The 13,978-nt window shown below is 42.3% G+C and overlaps 1 protein-coding gene across 1 annotated transcript in view; it reads right to left on the bottom strand.

The window, feature by feature from the left end:
- Window positions 1–1,875: 1,875 nt before the first annotated feature.
- Window positions 1,876–13,978, bottom strand: part of LOC119904170 (anosmin-1) — a 39,571-nt gene continuing 27,468 nt past the window's right edge. Inside the window, exons 7-14 of the mRNA XM_038720638.1 lie at window positions 12,500–12,705; window positions 10,467–10,611; window positions 9,661–9,807; window positions 7,305–7,393; window positions 6,007–6,178; window positions 5,104–5,324; window positions 4,258–4,399; window positions 1,876–3,032 (exon numbers count right to left, since the gene is read on the bottom strand). Of these exons, the coding sequence (XP_038576566.1) occupies window positions 2,974–3,032; window positions 4,258–4,399; window positions 5,104–5,324; window positions 6,007–6,178; window positions 7,305–7,393; window positions 9,661–9,807; window positions 10,467–10,611; window positions 12,500–12,705 (1,181 nt within the window). The 3' untranslated portion in view covers window positions 1,876–2,973. The remainder of the gene's footprint in view (window positions 3,033–4,257; window positions 4,400–5,103; window positions 5,325–6,006; window positions 6,179–7,304; window positions 7,394–9,660; window positions 9,808–10,466; window positions 10,612–12,499; window positions 12,706–13,978) is intronic.

Raw genomic sequence — 13,978 nt, 5'->3', positions numbered from 1 at the left:
GTTAATCTGCAGAACGGGTGCTAAGGGGTCAGTCAGTGGAAATGTGTGGGAGAAACAGCCTATCTTTGTTGCGCTCCTCTGAATGGACTCACTGTTATTCTCAATTCTAATAAGATGAGGGCTAATGTCAACCAGAAGACCTGTAAATATTTAACTGACTTCACTTATTCAAAGAGCCAAATGAATAATATTGTTTTCAGAAGTATGTGTTTCAATTTGAAAGCAATATCCCCTGCCTGCGTTTCACAATAGGGATGTAATGTCATGCAAAGTGAATAAGCCCTCACTGGCCTTGTACCATCAGAGACAAAGCTTTTGTACTGACGACTGGCCTATTATTTAGTTGTTGCATTTTTTCCCTTTCTTTTGTGTCCTCGGAGACTTGGACGTCTTGCAACATGCCTCAAAAGATGCTAGAGGCCCTTTTGTTTCGAGGTTTTCACACTTGAGGGCCATGGTATTTGGTGTGTGTAGAGAATGACTGTGACAGTCTGAAAGAGAGAGGGGCTGGGCTGGCTCGCATAGAAAGGAGCCTTGGCTAAACACTGGCCCCGCTCCTAGAAAAGAGAGAGGGATTAGGGCGCACAGACCAAGAGGAACTAATCTCCTGTGACATAATAGAACTGTACATAAACAACATCCCTGAGAAGTGAGTGGCGAAGGTTTGACTCACTGAAGAGTGTGTGAAAACAAGTGCTCAGAATTATTTGAGAACAGACTTCAAATTCAAACATCTGGACAGCAACGTCCACTTATAAAAACAAGCACGCACACACACACACGCATAAATATGCAAACACTGCATCCGTTTCATACAGAAACAAAAAAATACAGTGCATGATTTCAAATTTTTAATTTATTTGCAATACTGACTTGACACTGATTAACCTCCAGGAGCAGAACAGAAAACCATGCCTTTGCTAGTGGCACACTGGAATAATATGTGTCTATTTGGGGAAACTCATTTTGTGCATCAAAGGTAAGGCAAATTAGAATTGCAGTCTGAAACAAGACTATGGCCCAAAAACAGAGGAAAGGCAACAGGACCAGGAACATATATATATATATATATATATATATATATATTACAAAAACTTGAAAGTCTGTGTCCTTTGATGTCCAAAAATGGACGAATGAACCATCAATTGAAGAGAATACTATTAGTGCAGTGCAAGAAAGTTTTTAACAACAGATCTTGTTCCTGAACACACTTCTAAGTCACTCTGGTCAAAAGCGGCTGTAAGCTGAATGTAAATGTAATGAAAACAACCACATGCACCTCTGGTGTAAATAAGCCTCTATCTCACTGACACTATTAAGAATGTAATGTATGCATCTTTCACTGCATGATAAAATATATAAAAGGTATAAACACTAGACACTAGTCTGCGTGCACTCCTTTCAGCATTATTGTATGCGTGCTAAAAAAGGCTGAGATGCTGTTTTAAACAAAAAAAATCATGCAATCCACACATTTAGGCTTACATCTCACAGGGTCACTCTTAGCTTTATTTTTTTGTAAACATTTCCACTTTTCCTTTTACGAGGGTGAAAGGCAGCTGAGCAGAGGAGGGATTTAATACTTTTCAAATACACAAGTGCTCTGAGAAGCAGAGCATTATGTTGAGGGGTGCCCGACCTCAGCAATGGTAAATTCGCTCGGGCTGTTGAGCTAGATGACCTGTTTATTTGGACGTGCATAGCGCATGTCTCAGGCTCCTGGACCGATTAGTGAATATGCTGTACACAGAGTCTGCCATGATGGGTTTTACAGCCAAAATAAGCAACATTAACTGCCAAATAGTTGGATACTGGGAAGAGAAGCATGTCTATTTACCTCTCACAGCCGCTTCGATTAAACAAACAGCAAAGGGAACGGGTTGAGGATTATTTTATTACTTAGCATTTTGTACAGTTTCTACCATGGAAAAATAACATGTAACATAAGACTGTATTTACAATTCCATTTTTACAAAATGTCTTTACAAGATTTTTTTTGCCGGATCAAAAACTTGAGACTAGAACACGCAAAACATACACATTCACACACATCCAAACCAAACTTTGTAATACACACATAAATAAATATAGACATTCACTGACTGTTCCACGACAAATATTTCTACAGCCAAGAACATGTACAATTCATCATTTCCACACAAGTTATAATTTCATTAATAAACATTACATATTACTCCCAATATAATTCTTTGTTAATCTGTTAATGAAATATTGCTAACATACTGAAAAGAGGTAACACAGACATTATTTCATGCCAACAGAATGCTAACGGTTGTCATGCAAAACCATTACAAGCTTTCAATTTGAAGCAAGTAATTAATTTACAGTTCAAAAATCAAATGTACTACATGCAACATACTATGTGAAATATTCTCGGTTAACAACATTGACTTTAGTTACATTATCCATCAGTACTGACTGTATGCCTAAGCGCCTCTTTAATGGGTAACACAAAATAAATAGATGAATTTCTACTTTTCATTCTTCATGAATTGTTTTACAGTTCTGGCATCACGATCCATGATCAACCATCTTCAGTCAAGTTGCCAAAATATTTTCTTTTTCTCTATACCATGAACTAATTCTTTGTCATTGATCCACACAATTGAAATTTTGTTAATATCCTGTTTGCTGCGTAGAATAGCAGCTGGTTGACAACAATTTTACTTACTTACTTACTTTTACCTAGAATTTCAAAACCTCCTGAATATGTATGTTCACTGTACAGACCAACCCGTCTGGTGACATGTATCAGTCAAGAGAGAGGGGTTAAGAAGGAATAGCTGAAGTGTTGTGGAGCCTGGAGAAGATGGACCCATATTTCACGAGCAAGGGGGTCAGTTCATGGTCTGGTGCGCTGTGGTTCTGTTTGGTTCCACACATTCCTTCCCTGACAGACAGGAGCAGAGAGCACTGGTACTTCTCCCTATTGGGTTTGCCTCGACTTGCAGCTCAGTGTCTCTCTACTGTTGGCTTCTGGTGGTGAGAGTGGTGCTGCCGGAGTCTGGGTCCTAGAAGACACACATTATTATCAGAGATCTGTCAGATGTCACTTCAGAGATTCAGGGCTTAGGGTAGTAATGATCTACTGTTTTTTCATACAATAAAAATGTGCTTGTTTTGCTAGCCTTTCTTGCTGATACACAACCGTGTCTAACCTGTTATCTAGACCATTAATACTTTTTACATCCTCTCCTTTTGCTGAGCTAAACACCCAGTGTTAAGTGTCTTTTGCTTAAAAATTATGCTGCCTAACACAAAGTAATGTGGCGGAAGCACAGCATCTTTTTTCTCTTTAAACTGCTGATTTTGGCAACATGGGGGCAGCGGAAACAAGCAGAAACAAAATATGATTCCCTACGAACTTTGAGTGGTTTTAGCAAATTGATGAATGTATGGTCAATATCCACTCTCATTTTGTCTCTGTTTTGCTCCCAACCAGTTCATGAGGGAAATATCTGATTCTTTAGCTGCTAAATGCTAAACTATGTTTACAAGCTGGCTGTTTGGTGCTGGGCAGCTGCCTGCTGCGTCTGAACAATGCTAATGAGAGCAGTGAGAGAGGGCCCAAAAACCAAAACAGTGAACTGAAAGATGCCAACACACTCTGTAGAGCTGAGGGGGACTTCTGTAATTCCCTCTGTTGATATTAAAATATATACTGATCATCCCTGTATGAATTGTAACTTTCTGGTGAATCAGCTCACTAATCAACATGTTCTTGTTCTTCTTGTTTGTTTAAAACTGAAGAGTAAAAATGGCATCTACCGTTTTATGGGGAGTTACGTGCCGCACTATTTCTTGGCTCTGAACAACGTGTTAGTCAGTGAACTTTAGGGATGCAGGAAGGTAGATTTTGTTACTGTTAGACAGAGGCATGCAAGCTGTTTCCAGTCTTTATGCTGAACTAACCCGATGCTGGCTGGAGCCTAATATTTATTGCACAGACGTGAGAGTGGTATCGATCTTCTAACTCTCGCAAGAAAACAAATAAACAAATGAACTAAAATGTCACACTATTGCTTTTACCTATGCAGTATGCTGTTAGCAGTGATCAGTAACAGCCACCGAACAAAACTTAGTCAAAAACAATATCACATTAGTGGACACGATGCAGCACCAACGATACTAACATATCAAACATATCCAACACATAATTAAAATTAGCTAATAAAAAGGTACACACTCCTCTGGCTGTCATTGCATAGCAACAGCTGACAGCGACTTAGTACTTACGGTGTTGAATGACTGGTAATATGTTCGGGGTCTGGAAGGTCTTGACAGTAGCAGGACCTTCTCCAGCAGTTGTTATGACCTGCACTTCCAGTCTGTAGTAGGTGGATGCCCGCAGGTTGGACACCACAAGCAAGTTATGGTCCTGAGGGAAGAGAGCAGCAGAGGACATGAAATCAGTTGAAATACAACAGAACATTGCCTTTGACTTTGACAGGTCTCGAATTTGAATAGGCTGTAAAACCGGGAAGTATCAGCTTGGTGGCTGTCTTTGCACAAGACACAGACAAAAACAAAGACTTTGTTTTCATAAGGCTTGCTGTCTCTCGTTTTTTGCTGCCAGCTTGATAAGTGTGCGGTGGGTGGTTTTATTTATAGACGAGTTCCAGAGGCTGGGAGGTGCAGATAGGCAGAACGTGTTGTTGATGGAGCAGATTATGTCAAAGAGCGGCTTTTTCAGAGCTCTCTGGAGGATAAAAGAGGAAGACGTGAAGGCAGATGAAAAGGTAGAGGAGGAGAACTTCCAGCAGGACACAACACTTCCTCAGATCTATCCCTGTGTCTGTCTGCACACAACCGCTTATCACAAGATTCATGCAAAGAGGCCAAAACAGTGTTATCCTCAAATCACCCTCACCTTGGACAGATGCTGTGAAATGAAATGATTGAACATACTTTCCCACTGCAAGGGACAATTTAATGACTATATATATATATATACACACATATATGACAGAGCACGGTCCCTGTGGTATATGGAAACATTAAATCTGAAGCATTTGATAGACTATACTCTATGGCTACTACGGGAGTTGTAATAGAAAAACATTTTAACAAAAACAGGCTTACGGGAGGCAGGATCTGTGACTGGGAGATGATGCTGTTAGGCAGGCTGTTTTGCCGGCTTTCAGTGGTGATCTCAGCCCAGGTGACCTGGAAGCCTGTGATTCGCTGATGAGGAGCCACCCTGGATACACGCCACAGGAAGTTGCCGGTGATGTTTCCCTCAACGATGGAAAAAGAGGCCGTGAGGTTCTCTGGCTTAGCCAGCACCTTTGGAAGCCCTGGAGCTGTTAGGAGACAGGTGGGCTCAGCCAGGCCGTTGATATTAAAGGAACATACACTTAATCGCTTACTTGACGAGAGTTAGATAACAAGATTGATGTCACTCACACATCGGTATGCTTACGATGTAGCTAGAGCAGGCTTAGCTTAGCTTAGCACAAATGGGGGGAACAGGTAGCCTGGCTCTGTCCAAAAGGAAACAAAATCCAACAGCCATGCCAAGCATCTCACAAATATCACTTCTTACATTCTTGTTTAGTTAATTTGTACAAAACATCAAGTATAAAAATGATGGAGTATATCTAAGCTGGGCACAATGACTTCTGGAGTCTCCGCTATTTGCCAGGCAACCTCACAGTGACAACAGGACGATAAACAAGATATAACGTGTAAACTGGTGAGCTTTAGAGCTGCTGGAATGTGGATTTTGTTACTTTTGGACAGACCCAGGTTAGCTGTTTCCAGTCTTTGTGCTAAGCTAAGCTAACCGGCTGCTAGCAGTAGCTCCATATTTACCATACAGATGTAACTAATACAGATGTATTTCCAGAAATGTGAGAGTGCATAGATTTTATCCCTTATCATGATTATAATATGCTGCTAACACAGTGTTCCAATTTCTGTGTCTGCGTTAATATAGATCGATTTTTAAAATGCCCTTTACATGTCAAACCGCTGACTACTCACCTCCCTCCGCTGGGCAGGGGATGTGTTTGTGAGTCTTGCTCCGGATGGTAGCACAGGATGGTGTGAGGAAGGTGGTGCTCTCGTCCTTGGAGCGTCTCTTGGACTTCAGCATGTGAACGGTGACTTTGTACTTGCAGGAGAACAGCAGGCCCGGGAGGTTGATGTAGTTCTCCTGAGCCAAGAAACACATTATTCAGCCCTGATGACTTTGACATGTCACCCAGGTCAGGTCCCATGGAGCTTCAGAGATAATTAAATACACAGCACCAGAGCAGATCACATTCCCACTCAGGCCTCAGGAACATGCCCCACATTACAGGACCACTTTGAACACTCACATGGTAGGGGTTAGATCACCATTCTTCTATTCAACTTACAATATAAATGATTTTTTTTATAACTTCCACATGTAGCAGGAACACAACAAGAACTTAATTAAGCAACTGAAGTGAATTCATGTCTAATTTGAAAAGAGAATGGTCTGAAAAATGTTATGAATTCTGTGCAGCAGTCTTAGACTTTACACTCATTTCTAACTTTAATCAGGTATTGATCTTAACAAAAAATGCCTTTCTCATCACTTTTTGAGGAAACAAACCAAAAATACAGCTGACTAGTGGATTTAGAGCTTGCAGTTGTGATAAAGAGGTTCTACATTTTCAGGCAGTCCCTTGAGAGAGGGTGTGCGTATATTCTCTCTGATATGAAACGGCTTTGATTAAAAGTGAATGAGGCGCTGTGCTCACATAAAAGCACAAGCCTGGAATCCTTCCCAGCGATCTATAGAAATGAATGTATACTTCCTAGCAACCAGAGCACTGTTCCCAAAAGAATGCGTTGATTGCCAGGACTCTGCCATCCTGTATCAGCCTGAGCCCCAAAAGTTAACCCCCCACACCCAGGCTCTACCAAACCCCTATACAGACCCTTCTGCGTCCTAAAACAAAGCCCCAAGCAAAAGCGTGGCTGGGGCAGTTGGAGGTGAATGATCCCCCATTCCGGGAAACATTGTTTAAGTAAATGCGTTTTATTGCCCAACACACCACATGCCTGACCACACGACTGACTCATAATATTCAAAACAACAGCCCGTGATTTGCCCAGTGCAAATCCAACGCAACAGGGCTCCGGGCTCACTCGGTGGAGTTGTTTTCTTTAGCGGAGCTGTCCTTTCAAAAGGTTAGGCATGTGCTTTGCATAGCACAAAGCTGTGGATCAAGCCATAGCTCTGTGCACTGCTGCACTGTGTCTGTCATTGGACCGTCAGTTAAAAGGTATGTGAAATGGTGGGGACTGACCTGCGTGACTAATTTCTCTGGTCCTCGGGTCTCGTTGTGGCTGCAGAACTCAGGCATCCACTGGACATGGTAACGACTTACGGTGGGGTCTGAAGCAAAGGGAGGATGAGATTTTATAAAACTTTTTATATACTTAATATACTGTTGGCTAGATGAAACTAACCAATAGTAAATTATGAACTATGAATGAATAATAGCTGTATTTATAAGAACATCATAGGTGTTGTATGCAAAATGTTAATCCGCAAAGTTACTAGTAACACGTGGCTGTATCTCATTTGAAACAGCGAGTCAGCAATTAATTGCAAGGTTGGTGGTTCAATCCCTGAGCTTCTCTTCCACATGTTAAAGTGTCCTTTAGCAAGACACTGAACTCCAAACTGCTCTCAACGTATGTGCATGTATCAGACACAAGCATCAAATGAATAAAGTGGTCAAATAAATGTAGTAAGAAGAATAACACATCTGCCTCTCAAACTCTGCAATGTAGTGTGGTATCGTATGAAGTAATGTGAGATATCTTAAAACTGCGACTTAGTCCAGTTCAGTAGATCTAGTTTTGTTGCCCCCACAGAACATTAATCAGATATCAAGAGACAATCTGACAGGCTGGAATGATTCCTAGACCTTTCTGTTTCTTCGCTGTTGGACTCAATTCCCAACCCACACCTTTCTGTTTCAACTTTAAGGATCTGCATTCTCATCAGTGGAGTAGCAGCCTTGGTTACGCCGGGGAAACACCAGCCCTGTCAGCTGCGGAGTCCAGCAGCAACATTCGCTTCATTAACAGTACAGTAGCTCCTCCTGAGCTCATCAGCAGTGTTTATTTGCCCTCATCTTATATTTATTATTCATTCAATGGTGTCGTATGGATATGTGAAATAGTTCTCCGATTAATAATTGAGTTATGCTATGTTCACCCCTCGGCGGGGGCCTGGGTTGTGGTGAGGAGATAAAAGTGGTCCTTTGAAGGCTTAGACACAGATCTGGCACTTGGGCCCCTGAGCTCTTTGGAAGCAGAAGAGAGGAATTACAAGGAACCGGGAAATCGGGAAAAAATAAACAAGATATGCTTAGCCGGGTCTGATGGAGAGGGGAAGTGGTATGTAAAACAAGAAATGGGACATGGAAATCAGGTGGAGAACAGAACCTCAGCAGTGTTCGATAAATCATGACTGGAAGCAAGCCTCAGATGTGCCGCCACTGCCGGACTGCTGTCTATTGTGTGGGTGTGCAAATGGGGATATATTATCGGAGCTGGTGTATAGTAAGGTTCTCTATCGTCTCCTGGACACAACCCAGAGGCCAGGCTGCTTAGGATCACACAGACAATGAGTTAGAATTAAACCACGGTTCAGTTAACCTGTCCCTTTCCTCTTTCACACAAACCAGATGTCCAGAGACTCCAACTCTCCAGGCCATCTGTATGTCTGTATGTTTACAGTAGTGGAACCCAGGTTGTCAGAGTCAAAGCCAGGGTCATCCCTCAGACTAATGAGTGGCAGTGGCAAACACACTGCAGACCAGCACTGCAAACAAGAGACAGAAAAAGAAGCTGGACCAGGATTAACTCTGCTCTGCTACACTGTGATTCCCTAGCCATGCTTGATCCCCGACAGCATCACTCAGCTCTCTGAGTCCAGGCCAACCTCGCTAACAGCTCTGGGCCAACTCTATCTTCCCCTTCTCTCTCTCTCTCACTCTGATTCAGCAGTTGGTGTCTCACCAGGCCTCTCCTTCAGCCAGGGTTTGCATTCTTGACTCAAAGATGTGGAGTTTGGCTTAGGCGATGACATATATTAGTAACATAACATAGACCAGTGAATGGGACTTGACAGGTTACCCTGAGAGCATGGCTTTCAAGGTTTCCATATTTCCACTCTAGTATTAACAGAAGGGATGGGGAATGGACGCTGCAGGGACAGGCATTCCTATAGGCTTTAACCCCTTGCAGTGCTGCAACCCACGGCTGTTTCTGTTCCCTATGACATCAGGGCTTGTAAAACAAAATGGGCCGCTTCAATGCTAGTGCGAGGGTGAGGATCTATTAAATACAGCTGTCAATAAATCACATCGCACGGCTGAGTACTGCGTGTTTATTGTTCTTTACTAAACGGTGGCTCGGGTCTACCAGTCCATGTGAAGGTTTATACCAATCTGCGAAGACATATTGTTTCATTTATTTTATTTACACCATCTGATACCACATTTATAAAAAATTATCTTCCCTTGTTTGAGTAACTGAGAATAAGTCAACACTTTCTTATGGTGCACATGAGTCATTGTGATTGATGGGCATAATGGGGTTCTAATTAAATTCTAACCAAGCTATAAATCAATACAGTAGAGTGCATACCTCCCCGGTTCTTCCAGTAGACACGGACCTGCAGCTGGCCATCCTGGTAGAAGGGTGTGCCGACCTCTAGAGGGCCAGAGGGGCGTTTGGCCATGGTCGAACCAAGAGGGGATATCTCCTCCTTCTTTGACTTGAGTACTGATTTTACTGGGAAGAGAAAGGAGAAATGTTTGCTCCTGTAGCTAAAACAGTCAGTGTGTTGTGGCAAACTCTCCAGCATGGTAACAGAAACACACAATTATTTCTTTGTAAGATGACAGCAGTTACAACACGTTCTTTATGCATGGATGTGGTGTAACATGATTGGTACACACAGTGCTAACACTGCCAAGGTTAGAGGTTCAATTCCCTCCAGAGCCACACATGCTTAAAAAGTACACGCTCATAGCACCGAGGCTTGAGTCTGTCTTCCTAAAAACACAGGAGCTCCGAATGAATGCAGATGTGTTCTCAGCGTACCCTTCTTTTTGCAATTCTCGTGATTGTTTGCCTGAAGACTCTCAGCAATTTAGAAAAATTCAACTCTCAAGGAAAACAAACAAACAAAAAGACAAATTGGATTCTGCCAGGTTGTTTCAGCCAACGCCATATGGATTTGCAATCAAAAAACCAGTCCATCCAAGTTTTCGTTTGATTTGATTATATATATATATATATATATATAAAAAGTTCATGGCAATTGTAGTTGAGACATTTCAATCTGGACAATAATGGACTGAACAATGAACACTGCCATCACTAGTGGAAAAAAAACATTACAAGTCTGACTGTTGAATGACCAACAGAAAATTTGCACCGATGTTTACCTGACTCATTATTCTGGGCGGTGCTGAAGTGGAGAGAAGCCTTGGAGCTCTTCAGACGCACCTGTCCCCAGTACGTGACGGCCTGCAGCTCCACAGTGTAACTGCAGTTTTGTTGCAGTCCCTCCAGATCCACCCAGCTCTGAGCCTGTGACAACAGAACACTTGCATGTTGGCATTTTGTATGTTACCGCGCTCGACTTGGGACTTGTTTCAAAGCCCTGTCATTGTCCCAGTCATAGTTCCAGCTGAGCTCAGCCTGGGCCAACCCGGGACTGTGGGAAAGCCCTGCTTATTAAAAACACATGTGGAGCTGGGGAAGGTATCATGGCGAGGAGATAGCCTTCAGGGCCATGTGAGGGAGCCATGTTATCAGAGCCTCCCAGGGCTTCCTCACTGTGTTTGACTTGCAGCATTCCACCATCAGCGTGAGCTTGATGAGTTCTTGTTATTGACTGTGCGTGTTTTGACATTCCTCTACCAGCAGGCTGCTTTCAAAGCCCCGAGGTGCCAAAGTGGAAACCAGTAGTACATGTGTCAATAGGTGTCTGGTGTCTCCCACCTCAATCGCCTCCGTGCCACATCTGCTATGCATTTCATAAACTAATTCAGGAGAAGACTCTATAGAGGTGTGTGTGGACTGTCTAGACAATCTGTCTTTCTGCTCCAGTCTCTAATGAAATGCTCCACAGCTACTGAGACACAGGTATGTGTTATCAGGTCACACGTTACTAGATATATTGTGCAAATGGCTCACAAAACCTTTAAGTAGAAAACTGATTCAGTTATGTGTATAAAAGTATGTAGTTTATGAGGACGGTCAGTGATCAAGTCATATGATTTTTTTACAAGTTCAATTAAATTTGTATGTGCTTATGGACCCATTGCTTCGTTCTGTGACAGTCCAAAAGCTTGTATGTAATTGAGTAATTTTTATGTAGGAGCAAAAAAACTAATTTGTAATACTATCAAAATATTATTCTGTGGCTTTTTGAGATGTCAATGCCAAGAAGTCTAACTTTGTAAGCGCTTAGCTTGCCTGTTTGTTTAAGCTTTTATAACCAAATTCTATTTATCCTTTCTTTGTGCTTGTAAGTGGGGGGCTTTGTCTTTGTGAGAGCTCAGACAAAGGGTCATGAATACTCTTCTTTCTGGCTGAACCAAATAGCAGAGAATGTTTGAGTATGCCAACTAAGCTGTTCCAAGGCATAAACAGTAAGAACCAATGGTATTTTCTTTTAAACATGATATTCATGTCATCATTAGACAATGTTTCTTGGATGCCTTTAGCTGTTCTGTCCTGTTTTACTGAGTCTCCCCTGAGTTTAAACACACTTCATGTCTGAAGATTCTCAGTCATCTAGGTCATATCTGTCTAAGGAAGGTTAAAATCAAGGACAAATGGACTTGGTTGAAGATACTGGAAGACATTGCGCCTCTTATACAAGAGGCTTCTTTATGTGTTATTGCAAAAGATAATAGGATAGGAATTGTGAGTATAGTTACATAACCACTTGACTTTGAAGCCACTGATATCTATGTTAAAAATTAGACAAATTAAATAAATAAACCCACTTCAGAAAAAGCTGAATTACACAATCGAAAACCAAAAACCCATAACACCAACAGCAAAAAACTACACAAATTGAGTTATTTAAGAAACATAAGACCTTGAAATCATTGATTGACGATTTATAACTATAAATAGGGCTATTTATCACGCTTAATGTGTTTTCTTTCAACGCTTAACAGTGCATCTAAGGGTTCTTTCAGTAGAAGGAATAAAACAATGAAGAACACATTGTATCAATCTGTGTGTGTGATTGATAGCCTTGCAAGTATATATAAATAAATGCAATTCCTATTCTATGTTTATCCTCTTTTCCACTGCAGGCCTACATGGATATTAACAGTGCTGTGTGGAGGCCAGAGAAGAAGATGCTGAGATAATCCTGGACGGGACCCCATAGTCTTAGAGGGAGGAAAAAGGAAAGGAAGAGAAAGAACACATCACTAAGACAGGGTGAGAAGATTACCCCGTTGGTGGTCTTTCTCCTTTTCTTCTTGGATGGCACCATCGACTTGGTGGGCACCGTCCAGCTCCAGAACACTTTGTAGTGATGTATGGGGATATCGGGCTCCTCTGGCAGGGTCCAGTTGAGACGAGCTGTCACCAGGCCTTCGTCTCCCAGCGTCACATTGGTCACACGCAGACTGCTTGGGCTGGGAGGGGCGGCAGGGTCTGAAGACATAGCAACAACAAGAAACAACACTGTCAGCAGTGACAAATTTGAGTACCTCTGTAGACATTTAGAGAGGAAGACAGAGTGGGCCTATGGTACTTGTATGTGATAAAATCTTGGGCCAGGGCAGTTTACCTAACAAATACAATTTCAGGTTGAATGTATTACAGACCAAGACACCTTTCACCACTTGAGGAGGGGGACCAGTATGACACCATGTAAAGTAATTTGTCCTCCATTGACAGTCTGCCGTGAGATATTATGACAGGCGTCATGTCACGTCTATGACGGCGTTTGGCAGCACCAAGAGCGCAGGTCAGGGGTTAACAAACACATGTTGCTCAGTTGCTGGCTCCAAACTCAGCATTCCTGTACTCAAACTAATGTGCATGTGTGTCCAGAGAAAAGCTGGTTCTGAACCCATCTGTATGTGTTGTGACCCAGCCTGCTGCCGGCTGCTGATGTCAGCCTGGTGCAGGAGGAAAGACAGGACCACATGCCAGACCCCAGACCATAGGGAATAGCCCTGTAATGAGAAAATGATTCACGCCACAGCCCTGTTGGCTCTCCTCTCCCCTGCCCTATCTCCACCTGAAACACATTTAACCCAGTCCAGAAACACAATTGGACCCATCAGTTCTACATACCAGCTGATGTTGGCTGTGCAAGATAAATAAGCAGTCAGTTCTTACAAAGTATAGTTGTGCAAAACTGCAATCAGATGATATGGCCATACTATATAAATAACAATTGAATGACAGAATGGCCAGGAGTTCATCAAATCCATGACAGCTCCCATCAATCTATCAACGTTCTGGCACTGATTGGCCTGATTGGAGATTGGTTTCCATCCCTGCAGCAGAATCCTTTTCCCACCTGGTGTCTGGCTCTGTCTGACAGCCATCCAGAACGCTCTGGGGACTAAATGTATGACGAAGGATTGACAGACTAGGTCAAAACACACACACCACCAAACACACTAATACTTTTTTGTATTTGGCACAAGTTTTTAGTGTTTGGCAGAACATGGGAAGTACTTAGGAAATCTGCCAGTGTTCCACTACTAAACAACTTCATATATATGTTGATGAATAAATAACATAAGGTGGGTAACACGTGTTGATGTGCCATGCGCATTACACAGGTGGAAAAGTGATCTACACAATGCAGACACTATTTTACAGTAGAAATTTACAGACACTGAATTCAGGGCTGGGTAAGGCTGAACTGGAGGGCACATGGCTTTGCCTCTACATGTCAAATAAACACACA

This window comes from Micropterus salmoides, unplaced genomic scaffold (assembly GCF_014851395.1).
Source record: "Micropterus salmoides isolate LMB-PRFRI ecotype aquatic unplaced genomic scaffold, ASM1485139v1 Ms_hic_scaffold_15, whole genome shotgun sequence".
NCBI classification, from domain to species: Eukaryota; Metazoa; Chordata; class Actinopteri; order Centrarchiformes; family Centrarchidae; genus Micropterus; species Micropterus salmoides.
This window is presented reverse-complemented; position numbering and strand designations above follow the sequence as displayed.